Raw genomic sequence first — 21,432 nt, forward strand, 5'->3', positions numbered from 1 at the left:
TATGGTATTTCAAATGATTCATTTGAGGTTTTTAAACTAGTATATAGTTATAGTCATACTATTTTAGCAGCTAATTCTAGTGGTATTTTGCAGGCGACCCAGAAATAAAGCCATGAAGCGTGTTCCTGCAGATATTTAAACAACTGCAACTAAATCAAAACCAGTGTTGAGGCCCATTGATCTCCCATCAACTTCAACCGCTGGTACTCACCAAACTACTTCAAATGATGAGGTCCATTTGCCTATAAATCCGGTTGGGAAGAAGTTATTATTGATCAGGTAACAAACACTAAACCTCCTTCTGTTAAGAGAAGAAAAAGGGATGTTTCTTTTTGGAAAAGCCAGAAACGTTCTATCAGCCATCAAAAAGGGGAATCTTGTGTGAGTCGGAAAGGAGTTGTAATGCCCGCTAAAGAAGTTAAAAGTTTGAAGGACTGTTTAAATGACTGTAAATTTAAATGTGGGGTATCTATTAGTGAAAATAAAAGACAAGCTTTGTTTAAGGCGTTTTATGCATAGATCAAACCGGAAAACATCAATATATCTTGGGTACAACCACAAAAAATCTGACAGAAAGACCTAAAGATAGGAACAGAGAATCATACAAAAAATTCACGTTTAGATACTTCTTTAATGTTGGAAACCAAAAGGTACAAGTCTGCAAAAAATTTTACTTAGGAACCCTAAGCATCTCACAAAAACCTGTCTATACGGTTCATAAAAACAAAGATGAGGTCACCAATACACCCAAGTCGGATGGTAGGGGCAAAAGTGTCCAAAGTTCAAGACGCCTCAATGAAGAAATAAAAGAAACTGTGGGAAATCACATAAAATCTTTTCCCAATGTTGAGTCTCATTACTGTATGGCCACAACACAAAGACACTATCTGGATTCAAACCTAAATTTAGCTAAAATGTACAAACTATACACAGAAAAGTGTAGGGAGGAAAATGTTGTGCCTATTAAGCTAAGTATGTATAGACATATTTTTGTGATAGAATTTAACCTAGACTTTCACGTAAGGAAATCTGATCGCTGTGATCTTTGTGAGGAGTATAGGATTGCTTCCTCACAAAATATTGCCACCGATAAAATAAAATTGAAATATGAAGCGCACATTGAGGAAAAGGACGCTATGCGTGAAAATCCCAAACAAGACAGGGAAAATAAACTAGTTCCAGTACTCTGCTTCGATTTGGAGAATGTCATTGCCTGCCCCAGGGCTGAAATTAGTTCTTTTTTTTACAAAAGAAAACTGAATACATACAATATGACTGCACACTTGTCTGTTAGTAAGACTATTTACTGCGTTTTATGGACTGAGGTCACTGGAGGAAGCACTGGCAATGATTTGGCTAGTGCTTTGTACAAAATTTTGAATCAAGTGGCACTTGAGCATAAAATTACTGAACTAATCTTGTGGAGTGACTCATGTGTTCCACAAAATAGGAACTCGTTTATGTCTTGCGCAATTCTGAATTTTATGCACAATTACCCCACTATAAAGAAGATAACTATGAAGTACTCTGTGCCAGGTCATTCTTGCATACAAGAAGTGGACAATGCTCATAGTCTTATTGAAAAGGGCATGTCTCAGATCGAGTTCTACTCTCCTCTTGAATTAATCTTTTTTGGAAAAGAAGGCAGTGACCGTGATCTTGAGGTTTGCTGTATCGATTTTCAATAAAGGAAGAGTGACACAAAAAAGCAAGCAAGGAGAAGCCGAAGCAAACACACCAATCTGGAAATTGATAAAACCCAAACAACCAGTGAACTCCAAGGCAACACTCTCAGCGGAAAAAATAAAGGACATCAAGTCAATGTTAAAGTTTATGCCCTTGCAAGACAAAGCGTTCTACACCACATTAAAACTGTGAAAATGTTGAAATAGGTCAAAAACACTTACAGTACCTTTCTTTAAAATAAAGTCACAATAATTGAAATTTATACCAGTGTAATTATTTCAGAATCCAACTAACTATACTAATCAGACTAAATAAATCATTTACTTTGGTATCAGAAGGTTCCACCTACCACATAGAACCTTGTCACACATAAAATGTCAAGTTTAAAAAGTGACAAGGTTCCAACTTTAAACAAAAAAATTGTAAATTTCTTACCAAAGAGCATTTTTTTCTTTTTTACCAGCCAAAATCTTTTTATGTATATAACTAAGAAGTGTGTACACAAAAATCAAACAATATATCAAAAACACTTATGTGGTGTCAAGGTTAAACTTTGGGGATTGTTTTCTCAAAACTATAGGTTGTGGTTAGTTGGAACCCTGTCATTCTAGCCTAACGCCCTGGCATTAATATGATTTCCCTGCTTGGTACATACTTTTACTCTCATTTACTTTGCATTTTAATGAATTTCTTTTTCGTTTTCTTGTCTTCTGTAAGCCATTGATGGGAACCGACGAATTAATGGTTCCATCTGCATCTCTGTACTTAATATAGGTTAGGTTAGGAAGGTCTACTTCTAAATTAAAATAAATGTAATAGTACTTGGTTATCATGTTATCTCCACTATCACCCATTTTATTTACATCATTTGAAAGTATTAAATACTATATAATATTAAATTCTATTTTTAGAAGACAAAATTTTATAAGTAGATTAATATTCGTGTCTATTACCATGTCGACGGTTTAACGGTTCAACTAAATTAATATGTGATCACACAATGGCTGTAGATAGAACTTTTTAAAATTATTCATTTGAAATTCAGTAGATACAACCTTGTTAACTTAAGTAGCAGCAAAACTACATAAGATAAACCTTTGTAACACTGTTATTCTAGCTATCGTCGAGTAGATGGTGCTGATATCTTCATACCTAATGCCAAACTATAATTATAATCATATTCTACCAATAACTCATTTTGGATAAAAATAGTAGATACAACGTTATTATTCCAACACGACGATATATAAACGTAATAAAACTCTAAATGGGTCAACTTCTTCTGAGAGTTCACAGACTTCATTATTATTTTCTCCAATTCAATTGTCAATAATATGAAGATAACACTGCAATTCTTCAATGCTTCTCCAGTTATTTTCACATTATATTTATAATAGTATATCCACATTGTCTTTTTTTTTCGTATTTAACTTAATTCAGTAGCGCACCTAGAATTTCCCTCTGGGAGGAGACTTCAGTTTTTATATGTTGACAGATATTCTATTTAGAACATGGCGGATTCGCACATGCGCAAAGAAATTTGGATTGTGAAAAAGCCCATCGTTTCGCTTCTTTGTGGGTGGTGTATTCTGTAGTACGACTAACCTTGGCAATTAGATTGGGGAGTTATTCCCGGTCTTCATCTAATCAAAATAGTTCGGCACTGAGTATTTCTGCGAAATTGCGAATGTTCTTGAGCCATGACATCTGCTTCCTTCAAAAGCTGGTCTTGCCGATATTCCTTCATTTTTCTCTCTCCCATAAATATCGACTAATATTTATTTTTAGTTTGACTATTACTGAGTAGGGTTAATTAAAAAAATAACGAAGATATTATGGAATGATGCACTATTTAATTACCTAAAATCTTGTGTTAACATATTATACATATTCAAAATGATTTTATACATATAAATAATCAATTAAAATATTAATTACTAATATAACTTATACCAATTAATTTAACAATATTTTACAATTGTGTTGTTTAATGAATTTCTAAGAATACGTCTTCGAGACCTAAAATTGATTATTTTATTTAGCTTCTAGCTTTTTTGATTCGGTTTTCTCATCATCTAGATCTGGATTAAGCAGGAGTCCTATATAAGCATCGCCTTCGGTTCCGGGGGAATCCATTCTTAGCTTTAAATGAGCCAGTGTATTATTGAAATGCTTTGTGATTTGCTCAGCTTCATCGGAGCTTTCTAAGTTTGCAAGTTCACTTTTAATTTTCTTGATTAATTGATTCAGAATGTCCGCATCCACCTAAAATATATGAAAATAAATATATCACTTTTTGAACATTGCGAGGCTATGATGCAGGGGCTCACAAATGTGCCCAATGAGAACTGGGAGATGTGCAAAGAAATTAGAACACGGATAGAGAACGCCAGAGCTGCATTCTTTAAGATGAAGAAACTATTAATAACAGTAAAAGTGACTAATGTTGCTATAAGATTCGATTTAGCATTGACACAAGAGCAATTGGATGCAGTAAGACCGGTGTAGGACAGACAGCTCTTCTAGACGAAGAAAAAAAAATAAAACCACTCCATCGTACTAAAAATTAAAATTTTGAAAACTCAAATTACAGTTAGTATCCCTTCGCTAAGATTGCAAGCGGTTGACATTTTATTACTTTCGCCCACTCCTCTACTATCGTCGATATGGAATACACTCTTATAAACCTTTTCTTTTAAAAATGAGATTTTAGAAACACTAACCTGATCGTTGCCTTTCTCAAAGAAGTAGATGTAGTGATTTAGCAATTCTACAAATAACTGTACTTGAACGCAAACGTCCATACATTGCTTGGCTGTTCTAATTCCTTTCTTTAAACATTCCACCACTCTCTTGCCATCGTGTGTTTCTTCGCCATTATTTGCAAGGCTCTTACCGCTCCAGAAAAGATGAGAACAAGTCGCTACTCCTCGACATTGGTCAGGTTTCTTTAGTAACTTACTGGCAGCTAATGCGCACTGTGATCTAAAATATACAATCAAAAAAATTAGTTAAAATATGAAATTCAGTGCACGTATATTTATATTCGATCAATAATCCAAACTAAGCATTCCAAATTTTGTAAATTATCAGGGATATAATTAAATAAAATTATAATGGAAAAGTACAACGTAACAAGTAAGTTTTTTTAATGGGACACCCTGTATATTTTTTAATTTTAAAGATATTCACGTTATTCTGAACATTTTTTGTTAATACTAAGTATTGTGAACCGTTTTTGAGTCATGTTTTTTATATGAAAATTACACTTTTCTACCATGTACATAAGGTTCAATATCCTCTAATGTTATTTGAGGAAAAGTTTAAATTCCTTAGAAACTTATTAACCACATACAGCATTATCGTTTACAGTGTAAAGTTGCCTTTTTTATTATACAGGGTGCTGTCAAAATGGGCAGAAACCCGCCTATTAAGCGAATTTTCGCCTAATTCCTTTTTTTTTTTAAATGGGACACCCTGTATGTGATTTATTATTTTAGAAAATTATGTTTTTACTATCGATCTGTATTAGTATTCCCTATACCTATCTCTTACAGTTTTCAAATAAATTAACTTTATACAGTTTTGTCACAAAAAATTTATTTATCAAGTAAACTATGGAATATTCTGTCAAAATATCAGTTATAATAATAATTTGCCTAATTTTCTTGACAAAATAATAATGGCTCATTTGGGATATACAAATGATGATTTTTTAAAGTTAATTATAATTTGCGATGAGTGTAACAGAATAGTATCCAGTACTTGTCGTGTTTTTGCTGAGAGATATTCTTAGAAGCCTCAACCAAATCATAAAACTGTAAAACGTTTGTTGAACAACTGTTTCCAGTTTGGTCAAGGACCCACGTCGATAATAAAGACTAGCACACAGATATCCTGGGATATTTTTCAGCTAATCAAAATTCATCCTTACGGTAATGTGAGGGATTGTTACAGGTATCGACTCGAACAATTCATAGAATTTTAAAAAATATTGTACCCTTTATTCGTATACACTAGCTCAACATTTACATCCTGGAGATTATGTAAGACGTGTAGTTTTGTGAATGGGTTTTAATAAAATGCCAAGATCAAGATTTTACAAAAAAAATTATTTGGTGTGATGAATCGAAGTTAACAAAAAATGGTATGTTTAACCGCCATAACAGTCACTTCTGGAGTGACGAAAATCCTCAGCTTACGTGGGATAGTAAATTTCAAGCATTCTTTTCGTTCAATATATTTTGTGCTGTGAAAAATAATAAGATAGTCGCTCTCATGATTTATGACGAAAACTTAAACTGAGAGCGTTACTGCAACATTTTAAGGCAAGTAATTGTAACAGCAGCAGTGCACTGTACATAATAATAAGACTAACGCGGCTTGGTTTCAACAAGATGAAGCACCGGCTCACAATATTCGAGAAGTCAGCACATTGCAGCAGATGAAATATTTAGCGATAGTCGGATAGCTAATAAAGATCCGTTTCTCTGGTCACCAAGATCCCGTTATCACCGTTAGATTACTATGTTTGAGGATATGTTAAAAATAGGGTGTTCTCTGAACCTGTTACTACTAAGGAAGCTATAATAAAGTCCTTCAAGTTCTTAACGAAATAAATCTAGAATCAATATCAAGAGCTACTAATGAAAATCTGATTAAAGAGTTTGATAGCCTATTTTCTTTGATAGCATCTTTTTAATTGTTCTATGATTAACAAACAAAAAATAAGAAAGTTGTAAATTCACACAAAATAGTCTAAGAAAAATTTTTTTTTTGTGACAAAAATGTATAGTTAATTTATTTGAAAACCGCAAGAGAGAGGTATAGGGATTACTAATACATATCGATAGTGAAAAACATATTTTTCTAAAATAATACCGTTTTTACAGACATGTTTTGAGAACTGTAATCTGATATGTATGTAGTTATTTACGTAAACGATACATAACAGACCCCAATATCAGGATGGAGTAAAGAACTTAAGGATTACGATCTCCCTCTCTCCTCTCTCGTTTGTTCGTTTACACAGGCATGAAATAAGCGAGTATTTTCGATTTGTTGGGGCTCAGGAGTTCGATTTGTTGGGGTTCGCAGGTTTCCGCAGCTAATTCCATTGCAGGATCTTCATTCAGACTCAGAGTACATAAGAGGTCATTTTTTCTAGTATTGCCTGTGACAAGCGGCGATACTCACCACTGCACTACCCACTACGACAGTTGAATCGTGTTAAATATTATTTATATAGGAGGGCTACAAGAAAACAGTTTCAGAACCTTTTAATTTGAATCGTAGTAACTGTCAAACTCGAAATTGATACACGCGCGAAATTTAAATAAACGTTAACTGTTTGTGTAAGTATTTAGTTTTTATTTTCATATTTTATATTTAATATTTTTCTTTTACTGTATTCTGTATGATCTAATTTAATGGCATTTTCAAACTACTTATTTGCTTTAAAATATATTGTTTTGTTATTCAGTAAAATCCCATTGTTAACACTAGAAAGTCGGGCTGAGCATACCTACCTAGAAAGCCCGAAGGGATCATTTTGGCTCCAAGTTCCTAAATCAATAAAAACCAAGTTTAGAATTAACTATTTATTTGGGAAAAAACAAAAAATAAAAATAAACAGTTTTAAGAAATTATATAAACTCTTGACGATAGAATTTGATCTAATTTTTTAGTTTCATTTTAAACATTTGGAACACCATACAGTTTGCAGTTTTTGTCATCTGCCACACATTGCCTTGTTACAGCCGTGGCACTCATTGGAAGTATGATTTCCTTTACAAAACATTTTTAACTGACATTTTTTTCTTTTTTGGCTAGTAACAGTGCTGGTGGTTGGTAAATCCGGTGGTGCTGGGTATAGTACCAGATTTCGGGAGGCAAGGTATGGAGCCCGTAATTCTTCACACAGCTGAAGAATAAACTTACGACGACTGATTTTACTTCCAGTAACTTCTTTATAAATAATCCATGCATTTATTGCTCCTAAGTCAAGAATGTTATAAAACACGTGCATTGGCCATCGTCTTGAAGCAACTTTTGTAGTATAAAGACGCGCCATTTGGTCCACTACATCAACCCCGTATTTTGTTTTATTATAAAAACTTACTGTTTGAGGAAGTTTTTTTCCATCGACAGCAACATCCACTGATTGATGTAATGAGCTCAACAACAGCACATTTTTGTGACTCTTTCCTTGGTATGCAGTAAGTGTTATCTTTTCGTCGGTCTGGAATATATGGGTAACATATAATTCTCAATTTTTACTCTTTACGCTTAGAGGAACTTCCTTTCTGTTGCGATTCAAAGTACCCACAAGACTTGTTGATTTTTTTTTGCAATGCCTTGGCCAATTTTAACGATGTAAAGTAGTTATCTGTCGTAACATTTTTGCCCTTTCCCAGTTGATTTTCCATTAACCGCAAAACAACATGTTCACCAACACTTGTATCTTTCTTGCGTAGATGATCAGTGCCAGTATAAGGGTAACCATTTACAATATATTTTGATTCCACGCATGTCAAAAGCCAAAATTTTATGCCAAACTTATCCGGCTTATTTGATATGTACTGTGTGAACGGGCACCTGGCTTTAGAAGGCAGTAGTTGTTCGTCCACAGTAAGGTTTATTCCCGGTTTGTAACATGCACCACTATTTTCTATAAATCCATTCCAAACCGCAGAGGCTAGAGCAAATTTGTCGGTTTTCAATCGTTCAGATCTCGTTTGCTTTATGTCAAATCTGAGATATTTTATAATATCCTTGAATCTGTCTCGTGGCATAGTTTGCCTAAAAAACTGAGGACCCCATACTGTTGACCACAAGCTGTTGGTTGGGAAATTTTTGGCGCCGTAGACTCCTCTTGCGTACATAATAGCAAGGGCAGCCTCCAGTTCTTCCAAAGTTATAGTCCATGTGTCATTTTTCAAACATCGATGTGCTTCTGCAATAGTGCATTTTTTTATATGACGTAACATGCTGTCGTTGATTATTAGATGCCAAGCACTTACCACACAATTGTTCCTCACGTTCCTTTTTGCATACGACGTAGGACCTGATTCCTCTCGATAAATGTTGTGCTGAGCGCGGCGTCCTGTAATGAGCAAACATTCAATGAATATGAAGATACTAAAAATCATAATCTTACCAGGTACTGATCCAGAATCAATAACTTTCCACGTTGTTCCGTCTTTCGATTGTTCGGTGTCTCCGATTGAAATAGTTTTTCCTTGTTGACCTCTTTTTCTCTTGTGACTTGGCTTAGATGCACTTGGATTTACGATAAAATTAGCGGACTCGTGCTGTTGAGTTGTAGAAGCAGTGTTTACATAAATTGGTGAGTCTTGTACAATAAAACTTTCTAACTGCTCTGAAGCATCAGTCACTCGAATCATTATTTTGTGGTGGTACGTATTGTTCATCGTCTGACTCATTATTTTCTGCAAATTCAGATTCACCTCCCGAAACATCTTGTATTTTTCGTATTTCTTTCCGAGAAAATTTCCGAGAAAACGATAATAATTAATACAGGGTCAGTTTGGCCCCTTCAGACTTCTATGGTAGGTTTGTTAGAAAATCCATTTAATAAATTTAGTAAACAATATTTTTTGCGTTAAATAAGACTTGGTATCAAAATATTAAAAGTCATAAAATATGAAATTATTATTGTGTCAAATAAAAGAACTACAATAACTTCAAATCGCAACAGGGGCCAAATTGGCCCCTCCGACTTTCTAGTGTTAAACTGACTTAAACACATTTAGTCTGTTTTTAAGTTCAAAGATTCGACTTTCTTTGTTATGTTGGGTTGCTTACTTGCAAACCATAGAAAACGTTGTAAAATACCATATTACTGTGACCATTAAGTTAGATAATGGCCATTCAAAAGCGCTCTACAATAGAGTTGATTTATGGGTGTGCGCTTGACTCTCTTACCCTACGGACCACCTAGAAATATAGCCAGAGAGTTTCTGACTATTTAATACCAAGAAACTACACTTCGTACCGAGACAGCAAACGAAACGCACCCAGTTTATATCGGCCCTCTTTTGGGAGATCAAAGCTACCAACCTACTCCACTGGCTATGATTAATACACCAATATTTCAAAGTGTAAGTCCTATTCTTTATACAGATAGTAGTAATAAGTTAAAGCCAGCTAATTTGGGTAATTTATTCACAATTAATATTTGCTATTTTCGCTAATTTATTTACAGTCAAAATATTGCATTTTTCTTCCATCGTTATTCTAACTTCATTTAAACAGCGACCTCTAAGTTTTACAGTTTTACACAAAACATTAACTTTTGTGAAATTTTTCAATTTTTTGTGCAATTTTTTCCGTAAGAACCTTCTTCAAGTATTAGGAAACTTTGAAAAAAAAAAAAATATATAAATGAAGTCGGTCTCAAATTATCTCATGACATAGGGAAATAGGGATCTCCATTATTATATAATAGATAGTGACATGTATGTTCAAACCAAATGTTGAGGATACGAAAAGTTAAGTTGGTAACAAAGGCAACGCGGACGCCGAGATGTATAAAGATATTTGCAGTTTGTTGTATTCAAGTTTAGGGTAATCAAAAATGTTTTCTGTAAGTGTTTAAATAGCTATCTCCAATCTGATAGTCCAAACAAATTATAACATAATTATGGATTACAGTTTACCTTAAAGGATCTGAGTTTTCTTCCGAAAAACATCTAATTTGCTCCAGCGTTCCTACAATAAGAGTAATGGCAGCTAACTGTGCTTTGGAGTCTGAGATTTCATCTTCGTAGAGCGAAAACGCTTGCGACATAAATTCATACGCAACGGTTTCGTGATTTTCAAAACCGATTTGGTCAATAGCTAAGGCCCCTTGCAAAAATAGACGCAAAGGCAATTCGGCTAATTCAGCCTTTACTAGAGCCGTTATGGTTTGATGGCAGAACTGAAAGATCTTCGTACACTTTTTATCCCATTTATCGTCGTTTAGGTCCTTATATTTATAAGCGAGCTGATAGGCTTGGAACACCAGAGGAGGAAGTGTGTATTTTATTCGTAGCGGTCCACCGGTACTAAGAATCTGTAATATAATTTCAAAGTTAAATATAGATGCACAATTCTGACCAATCTGAAAAAATGGCCTTTAAAGCCTGCATACAAAAAGAAAGAAGAAGAAGAATTTAGTTACGTTACATAATGTAATATTTAAAATCTTTTACATAAGCAATACTATTTCAATATTACTATTACTTGCTATTAATTAATATTTTTGTGTAGTGTCGTCTTTCTTCAACTAAGAACAATACAAAAAATTACAAATGCATTACCATGCATCATCTCCAAGGTAACCCATATTCTTTGAACATAGTCTCAAGAAATGAACCATGACAGACTCGTGAAAGTCAGACTAAATATTAAATTAATAATAAACATATAAATTTAAGTATAGTTTAAGAATTTATTAAGTAAAAAATTATAAAACATTTCGAAAATAAAAATAAGAAATTATGGTAAGTTTCGACATTTTGTATAACGGACTCTCCTCTCGTTACATAAATGGACTTTTCCAAATGTCTGCTGTGACTGTATAAATATGAAAATTCAACTTGAAATGTTTACTAATAACTCTTTTTGTCGCACTTTCATGCAATAGTCGAACTGATAATTGTCAAAATCCGACATTGTATGAGTATGAAATTATTTTATAACGAGAAGTGTCATAAAAATTTTAACAGATGATTCAATATTGTTATTAATTGGATGACATTCATGACTTTTTAATTTGGACCGTTAAACAATCGTTACGAATCGAATTAGTATCGATCTTTTATTTTTCTCTTTGTTTTACTACACCTTTTATTGATACAACACCAGTACAGAAGCTTCGCTTCAAAAATAATAATATACAGAACTAATATTCAAAGCAAACAATTACCTTTCTAGCTCCAGTTAAAATAAGAAACTGGTCATCAGGTGAACTGGACATCATTTGATGTATAAATCTAGCCAGAAGGCATTGCTCTTCTGTTAGCTCATCCATATCCAACTCCCCAATTGGATGATCATTTTTATCCGTCACCAAAGTTCCGAATAGTGTAAGCGCTTGTTCCGCTTCTTCCGGCGATGGAACAATCGTTTCATTTTCCAGGGCATTATTCAAAATGTAGATACTAAGAGATTTGCGACCAAAATAATCCAGATGTTCCATTAAACCGGCGTAATGTTTGAGTTTTAATACTAAAAGAAGGTTGTTGTAGTGATCCAATGGTATTTTCAGGAGTTTTTGAAGCTCTTTAGCTACTAAAGAGTGTGGTTCTATATTTTCGATGGCCAATCTCTGCAATATCTATAAAAACATACTTTAAAAGGTGAGAAGTTTAATTAATCAATATTATTAAGTAAAATAGCAAAATAATATAATAATAATAGACATTATTATATTATTTTAAAACAGCAATCCACAGTAGTGATGATGAAAATAATCATATGCGCGAAGTGGTTGCGCGTACAGATTAAGCCGCTGAGATCAAAGGTTGAAGAGCTCTCAAGTGTCTTACCTTCTACTACTGTGACTGCGCTGAATAAAAAAAGGGAAAACCGTTTCTTTAATAAAACATTCATTTATAAAATCCATATCTATTATTTATTATGCGATTCTAAATTTAAATATGTCTAGTATTATATAAACCTTACCTCAACGCTTGAAAGCATAACTTGGTCTATATACTCAATTTTATCTGGATAACACTTAAGGGCCAAGTTAATCAGAGCTACCTGAAGTGCAATCATGTCTTCCGGAGGTAAGTACTGACGAGTTTCAATAATTGATGACACCTGATTTGAGAATACTTCAAAAAGTTGGACCTCTTTAAGGATATTTCCCCCTAGAAAATTTGAAATTATTCAAAATAAGACTAAAAATTGCAATAAAAAATTTAAAAATTGTAGTTGGAGTGTGTTTTGTTCTTTGTTTGGTTGTTTTCATACTTATCTCTATCTAGCCAGTTCATTATATCCATAATTTCTTTATTTCTTTCTATCTGACCCCCTGTTAACCCTTTACTCCATGTTTAGTTCTTGCATTCACTAGATTTATATAATTACTTACATATGTTTATGTCTACAGTTTCATCATGATTAAACGTGAATACAAATGACATATAGTTAATCCACTCCAGAAAAGACTTAGTAGAATAAGTAATAATAGTCTGAAGTGAATCAGGGCGCTGTCTTGCTGTAAATATCTAATAACAGCTAATTTCAGGTTACAAGAAAAATACAAACCAAGGAAACTACCAGTGTTAGTTTCATCTCCAGCACCATTTAACTCTTAAGAAATGGTTTTACAAGGTTCTCAGATATCCATGTATCTTCCACTTACTCAGTGTACAGGTCTAAAAATTCTAAGACAAGCAGTAGAATATGCAGTAAAACAGATAAAAGTGAGGAACTTTCTTTAACTTGTCAATAGGGAAGTGGTAGACAATTCGGTAAAGCTGTATGATAATATTTATAGCAAAGGCACCATACCAAAAGAATGCTGAGTATCAACATTTATAAATATTCCTAAGAAGCATAATACAAAAGAGTGCTGAGAACACCAGACAATTGTACTGATCAACCATTCGCTTGAGGATAATCCATACTAGGGTTTATAAAAAGTTAGATGATGAAATTGGTGACCACCAACTAGGCTTAAGAAACAGCATGGGCACTAGCGAGGCTCTATTTGGAATAAATGTGATCACGCAAAGTCATCTGGATATGAACCATGATGTCTACACATGCTTCATTGATTTTGAAATAGCTTTCGACAGGGTCCAATGGTCCATGAAAATTAATTAACAATCTGAGAACAAAGAACATTGACACCTGCGCCATCAGAATAATAAAAACTTTATACTGGAATCAGAAAGTCAAAATAGGAATCAAATATTTACTGTCAGAAGAGATAGATATTCTTAGAAGAGTATACTATCACCACTGTTATTTAACATATTAAGTGAGGCTCTTCGAAGAGGTAAAGTGATTATAAATTAAGAAATTATTAACAACTTGAGCCATATCAATGAGAGTCCTATTTTCTTTAACTGTGCAGACTTTGCAGAGAAAGAAAACTGTTACAAATATGACATCTGAATGAACTTAGGGAAGACAACCATGGTGACCACAAAACATCCCCAAGACAATGCAACATTACATAGTAATATTCAAATAGAAAGTACTTGGAAACATGTATAACTCATAATGCAGAGCGAATTAAATAGATTAAAAGTTGTATTGAAATCAAATAAATGACAAAATAAGATCTTCAACATGGCAACAGATATACTAGCCATTGTTTCAATTATTGAGGAAAATTATATTATCTTAAAAAGTTTACCTTCTCCTCCAATAGCATCTGATCTTTGGCTAAAAGAAGCCAGTCGTTCCATCAAGCATATCACAATGTTTTTAACATTGACTCCTGATTCCAGTTCTGCACAGGATTTCAAAAATGGGTTCAATGTTTGAATATGGAATTCATCTGGAAATACCTGAATGATGCATTCCATCAAATATTCTTGAGCAATTGCATCTCTACAACTTACAACCTAAAAGATAATTGTATTTTTTTAAATTATTTATACATATTTACAGCGAAGGAGAAATGTATGTGATTGTCCTATCTTGTAAAGATGTTTATTTATGTGACAAAATGCATTTTGTTAATTTTTTCTGACACTGTAGTTTAATGAGAATGGCATATGGAGCAGGGAGATTGATAAAATCAATCTGTAGAGTATACGGGAAGATAATTAAAAGCTGAATTGAAGATTGCTGGGAAGACGCTGAAGATCAGAGTGGCTTTCGTACTGGTTGTTCTTGTATAGACAATGTGTTCTGCCTAAAACAAACAATAGAAAAGCGTTTGGAACATAATATGGAGACACACATGGTATTTATTGATCTTCAAAAAGCGTATGACAGTGTCCCATTAGCCAAGCTATGGCAGGTGCTAGAAGACAAGAATATTCCACTGATTTACATTAATGCTGTAAGGGAGTGGACAATGATATGACGAGTGTAATAAAGATTATATGAGTATATTAAGAAGAAGGAACTGTAAACAACCTTGCCAATTCATGAACCAGTCTATTTAATGTATGTGAAACAAAAATACAATAAATTATACAGGTACTAATCAGGGAACTTAAAACATTTTAATTTCAATCTGTGATTTTAGGTGAGCTTTATATCTAGAGAAGCAAACCTGTCAATAATTTTCAAAATTCAACATACCTGTTCCAAAATCCCAGGTAGAACTGACTTCTGATACTTGTCTAATGTGACAGTCTCAAGTTGACTTAATCTTACCAAATTGGTCCCTACTAGAATTCGTAATTCCTCTCTTTCCCTTTCTCTATTTTGTCTGTCCCTCGAATGTCCCTGATGTTGCATTCTCACCCACAATTTATTCATCTCTGCAAAATTCATAAGCACAAAATCTATAGAGTCCTTCACAGTCCCTTCTGGACAATCACCATCACAATCTGGAGTGTCAGGTAAAACGTTCCTAGTGCACTAAAAAACAAATAAGTTTTAAATTCCAACTAATATTGTCAAATAAAAAGTTCTTACCTGAAGTAAATAGTTGCGCAAAAATAGGCCTCTCAATGGATGTTGAACACCTCTACACATCTCTACAAGGTCTTTGAGCAGATCTCGTCTCAAGGAACTATTAGTTTTAATATAAACTAAACCGACGGTGATAAGTAAGTAGAGCCGAGGAACTATGTTTCCTGCATATTGCACTAATTCGTATAGATCAGGAACCTTGACTCCTTTTTGAAATTCGTCTACCAAAAACAATTCCAGATGCCTCAACTCATCGGAGATTGCCATATCTAAAAAAAAAATTAATTTTTGCTAAAAAAAATGTTTCTATAAAAAAACAATGACTTTTAAATAAAATGTTTTCAGATACATCATCATCTTATCAGTGCCTGCCAGGCATTTACTGCAACTAAATACACGGAATGGCATTACTTAGTTGGAATATGGCCATCAAAAAATAAAACAGAAAAAAACATGAACTTCTCCAAACCAGCTATCTCCTTTATTATCAATATGTCTGATAAACTCCATTCGCTTAGCTCGGGCATATTTTGACAGATTCATTGTCGGAAACCTACAACACAACAATTCCTACTTCTCAGTATTAATAGCTCAAGTATCCTGCTATTACAGACTTCTTTTGTTTAAAAAAGAAGAATTATTCTAAATAGTCGAAGTGTATACTAAATATTGATTGTCGGTAATTCGCAAAGTTCTATTTTATTTACTATTTAGTTTTTTTACTATTAATATTGGCTATGAGTACGGGTGCTTGGTTGTATAGTAATTTCCAGCCACTTTTAGTCTGTCAAAAACTAACTAACTTCGCAAAAAAATAATTACTAAATTCACTAGACAGTTCGGACTGGGATTAGCGAACAGAGTTTAGTATTGTTAATAATGACAATTAAACACTATACTGGGATTGTACTGAGCTTACAAACACAACTTGTGACAATATTCCAGTTTATTATATAGTATTTCTTCTGCAGATGCTAATTAAATAAACACAAAAAATATCAGTAATGAAGTGAATTTACAGTGATTGACAATTTTACATACTGTTTGACACTGTAAATTTTGATGATGAATTTGAGGTGTTTTGAAAGATATTTAAAGCTAAATACTAAACAGACTTATATATGGATCATATGAATGTACTGATCAAGCATATTATAAAAAATTATTTGGCAAACATTGAAAAATTATTGTATTTTGTCACATTCTCTAGGAAGTAACTTTGGCTAAACAAATACACAAATAAATGATAAAATCTTTTTAGTTTAATTTCTTTTCTCCTGATTTTGGTTAAAAATATTTTCCTACAGCCCTTTCACTTTAAATGACTCACATTATCTACTCATTTTCTGAATTATAATGATTCTGCAATTTTGAATGCTATTATTTTGAAGCTAATGTACTTATACTGTATATGGGGACATCCTAAGAAATGTTCTTGGTTTATTTTGTGAGCCAATAAATACAAATCTTATAAAACTACTGAGGGCTCAAATTGTACCAATAGATAGTTCAGTCATATTTGATATTGTTAGATACAAGTGGTTACTCTTCTATAGTGAGGCAGGAACAAAAAGGGAAACTGTATCTATCTATTGTGTACAAATATCCATTACTGGATGGTTTAAAACTGTATGTTTAATTCAAGCTCACTGTATAATTATACTTACAGAGTTCATAGTAACTCTTTGGTGACAGTAAAGAAGTTCTGAGCTCGGCTAGCATGGCTGAAGCGTTTTTAAGGGCATCCATCAACTTGTTTTTGTCCAATGATCTTTTCATTTGAAAAGCTTGTGCTTTAACAATACCCAAAGCATCATGTAAATACTTTTCCTGTTCTTCTACAGGCGAAATTTGGGGTGGGGTTGTAGGCTACAAAAATGTGTTATAGAATTTACAGAAAAGTGAAATGCGTAACTTACCATTGTAAACAAACAGTTATAACGATCTAATACTAATAGAGAAAAATTAAACCGCCCCCAATCGCAAAACTGTTGTCAAATTAGAATGACATGACATTTATCAGATCACAGTATATACCACAACTAGTAGTGTACGTGAAGTAGCTAAGGTGGGGTGAGTGAATTGCATTAGCCCAGCCGTTCGTAATGGCGACGGCGCTACTAGTCACGTTAGGGGTGGTTAGGTCACCGAACGTTAGGTGGAGATATGACATAATAACAGACATGACGTTGATGTAATTGCTGTTGCCATGGTTTCACTAGTTTAGAATATTTAACCAAGTAATGAATATACTATACAATGTTTTCTAAAAAACAAAGATTGTAGCAAATTCTACTAGAATCACAACTTCAATTTACAATTACTACTTATTAAAGAATTTTGAGTATCCACCGAAACAAAAATATGTTAGTGGCAACCAAGGTTAGTAGATGTTAAGTATTTAACATGTACTAACCTTGAGTGGCAACATTGTAATCCACATCTTTGCAAATTTCAAATAGAATTATATAAAAATTTCATTCCAAATTTTAGAAATAATAGGAGATAAAAACAGTATATATCAATTTTTATATATTTAATGAACATTGCTAGAAGAATAGAAGCTACAATAACAAAATGGTATAGTATTCCAAATCGAAAAAATCAAAAGAATATTTTTCGTGGACAAGTGAAAGTTAGAATGCTATTTTGTACATTTTGCTTCTGTAGTTAAATTACCTTTAAATCGTAACCAAGGTGAATCTTTTATTTATATAATATACCTAGGTATATATTTTAAAATCATTAAAACTCTTAACTCTTATAATTATTACATTCCTAAAAGTTGCCTTTTTTTATAACAAAAAGTCATACATTCTTAATTTTAATATTTCAATATTATAGATTTTCATGGACCTGCTACTGCTGCTACTTCTGAGCAATAGTTACATACTAATTTGTAATGATCCTGAAGAGCAAGATCGCAGAATTGCTAGAGTTTACACTTAATATTTTCTACAGATGGTCCTTTAAGGAAGAGTATTTTAGAAGCTATGGAGCTTATAATGAACTATGAAGCTTATAAACTTATAGTACTAATGAATACAGAGACATATTTGTTTATCAATAGGAAGATCTCCAACACAATGGGAAGATTAAATGAAGATTGGTGGAAAAATCCCTACAGGAAGTTGTTCATCTGGTACAGGGTCCCAGCCAATGGAGACAGCAAGCAAACAATAATTAGAGTGTCCTCTTCTACACCCTGAGGAAGAGGAGGATATTTGTTACTATAAAAAATACTTTACCAAATAAAATTATACAAATAAACAGGTGTCAGGATATCTATCTGTGTTTTATTTTGTTGTTTTCAGGACTTTGGTTTCTTAATGTAATGGAAAACAGATATAGTTATAAAATAATAAATCAAAACTTTTCTGTACCATAATATATTATACTCTCTCTGTCTGATATGTTATATTTGCCGCCTAAAATTCAGAACCTATGTTTACATTTGCCGCCAAACAAAATTAGTTTTGGCCCGTCCGCATTTAGCGCTAGGAATTCTTTACCAGATTTTTCTATGAGATTTACCTTAGTAGAGGGCTATGTACTGTGGATATTTATATCATCAGGAATCACCTGTTTTTTGTATGTGTCATTATCAACCAACTTAAAGTTTACATGTGTTACCAAAACGATCATTATTTTAGGAATTAATGAATAAACCAATTGTTTACTATAATATTCATTCCTCTTTTTCTCAATATTATAATAGGAATTATATTTTATATTAGTACATTGCGCCGCATGTAGGCAACTTACGTTAGCACTGCAGAACTACTTAAACATTTGTTGTATAACATACATTTACATTCTTGAAATTGTTCCCAAAAGAACATACGGAACCTATGAGAACATTTATACCGTTTATACCTTTGAAAGTGTTTTTTATTCTTGGCTTAACTTAATGAGGATATTGTGATGTTTATTTGGAATTGGAAGTCAGCCAGAGAGCAGGAGACAATGATACACAGTGGGCACCGGTACAGAGTTTCTGAAGAGAGGAAATTAGTTTCACACAATGCCTAAGCAATAGATAAAATACAAAATATGGTCCACATTCTGTTAAGCTTTTAGGTTTTAGAGGGTTTTTGATTTTTTTCTCGTTTTGATGTAATTGTTTATGAATAACTTTTTCTTAATTTGTTTAATGAAGAATGATATCGATGGCTAAAAGGTCAAATATTGTATGTCCAAAATTGATGTTTTCATCAATATCAATTTGAAAGTTTGCGTTAACCTTGACAAACCGTAGGTACATCTTTTAAAAGTAATTAAATTACAGTTAAGTTCATGTTACACTTTTTTATAGGTATATTATTCTGTTCTATTTCCATTAGGGTTAAATTTTACTCGCATTTAACAAGCTAAAAGTAACCCTTTGTTAGGACATACAATACATGTGAAGTAGAATATGGAATACAATATATCATTATTTCCATACTGCAGTTGTGTAAATATCATGAAATCAGGTTTAACATAATACTAGTAGTACAAATAAAATTTTTATTAACGGAAAAACATGTATAAAGTCAAACACAATTAAAACTTAGTCTGTTTCGTATTCAGAATCACTTGGAACAATATCTTTAGCCTCTACCGATGTAGGTAATGTCTCTACAAAGTTTTTGTAGTGTTCTGGAATTACTTTCTCGCGTAAGACACACAGGTCAAGCTTTTTTTAATTGGATATTGGCAAAAAACTGTTATAGGTACTGTTGTTCAAGAGGTACATCATGGACATTTTCACACTGTTTGTGTGTTCTTGTTCTGCGTGTGCCTATGTCGCCTACATTCAATTTTAAAAAGTCGTTACTTGTAACATCATACTTAAACAAAATGGTTGTCGGATTTGTCTTTGTGAAACGTAACTATTTAATTTGCAGCCATTATCTTACAAGCTAACTCCTTAAAATTATAGAAATCGCAGTATGTGAGATGGTTAATAATGTAGGGACGAGGTTTTAACCTTGAAATTTGTATTAAAATACCCCATTCACGAGGGGAGTAAACTTTTTTCGAGCATGTTCTATGGTAGCGTGCATTGAATCCACTTCTAAATTTGTATGTCCTGGTTCCAAATATTTTAGATCTATTATTTGAATATTATCTATTTTAGCAACAGCATACATAATCGCAGCAGTAACATACTTTGTTGCGGTTTTGTGCAAGTACCTGAAAATCAGGAAACATGTGTAACAGTATTGGGTAAAGATTGCAAATATTTCCGCAAACAACTTCCAATTTCAACTGAGCCTTTTTTGTCTTGTGTCTCGTCCCATAAATATGAATCTTCTTCTTAAAGTGCCTATCCGTTCCGGATGTTGGCGATCATCACGGCTATCTTTACTTTGTTTATTGCAGCGCGGAATAGTTCAGTGGTAGTCGTGTTATACCACTTTCGTAAATTTTGAAGCCAGGAAATGCGTCTTCTTCCCGGTCCTCTCTTACCATTTACCTTCCCTTGGAGAATCAGCTGGAGAAGGCCGTAACGTTCTTGATTTCTCATTACATGTCCTAGATATTCCAACTTTTTAGTTTTGACGGTCATGAGAATTTCACATTCTTTCTCCATTCTACGCAGGACCTCCACATTAGTAACTCTGTCAACCCAGGATATACGTAAGATGCGCCTATAACACCATATTTCGAAGGCTTCGAGCCGATTCATAGATGGAACAGTCAGTGTCCACGCTTCCATTCGGTAGAGCAGAACTGTGAATATGTAGCAGTTCAATAGACGGCATTTTGTTTTTAATGATATGTCTCGACTGTTGAAAATGGTTCTCATTTTAACGAATGCTGCTTTTGCTTTTATTATTCGCTGTTTAATTTCTGTTGAGTGGTCCCATTGGCTATTTAAATTGGTGCCTAGATATGTATATTGCTCGACTCTTTCGATATTCTGTTGGTTGATTGTAAGTTGAGCGTTTAGTATTGGTTTTTTACTAATTGTCATAAATTTGGTTTTCTTTATGTTAAGAGCTAGTCCGTATCTGTTGCTGACTTCTATTATGCGATTTGTTTATATCTGTAAGTCATTCAGATTATCGGCAAAAACTATAGTGTCATCTGCATATCTACCTAATGTTATTCAACCATTCACCGTTTATTAGTATTCCTTTC

At 33.2% G+C, this 21,432-nt stretch overlaps 1 protein-coding gene across 1 annotated transcript; it reads right to left on the reverse strand.

Annotated features, from left to right (window-relative positions):
- Window positions 1-3,519: 3,519 nt before the first annotated feature.
- Window positions 3,520-17,367, reverse strand: Vps35 (Vacuolar protein sorting 35). Its single transcript, XM_072533004.1, has 10 exons — window positions 17,223-17,367; window positions 16,971-17,172; window positions 15,307-15,572; window positions 14,968-15,249; window positions 14,069-14,279; window positions 12,379-12,569; window positions 11,621-12,031; window positions 10,368-10,765; window positions 4,410-4,671; window positions 3,520-3,951 (listed from the first exon to the last, which is right to left on the reverse strand). The coding sequence occupies exons 1-10, from the start codon at window positions 17,223-17,225 to the stop codon at window positions 3,721-3,723; spliced, it is 2,457 nt and encodes an 818-aa protein (XP_072389105.1). The 5' UTR covers window positions 17,226-17,367; the 3' UTR covers window positions 3,520-3,720.
- Between the last annotated feature and the right edge of the window lie 4,065 nt (window positions 17,368-21,432).

This window comes from Diabrotica undecimpunctata, chromosome 5 (genome assembly GCF_040954645.1).
Source record: "Diabrotica undecimpunctata isolate CICGRU chromosome 5, icDiaUnde3, whole genome shotgun sequence".
NCBI lineage: Eukaryota > Metazoa > Arthropoda > Insecta > Coleoptera > Chrysomelidae > Diabrotica > Diabrotica undecimpunctata.

Coding starts and splice junctions, on each gene's coding strand:
- Vps35 (XM_072533004.1), bottom strand. Junction 15,250..15,306: donor TGCGCAACTATTTACTTCAG/GTAAGAACTTTT, acceptor TTTGTTTTTTAG/TGCACTAGGAACGTTTTACC. Junction 10,766..11,620: donor TTTTAACTGGAGCTAGAAAG/GTAATTGTTTGC, acceptor ATTATATTACAG/ATTCTTAGTACCGGTGGACC.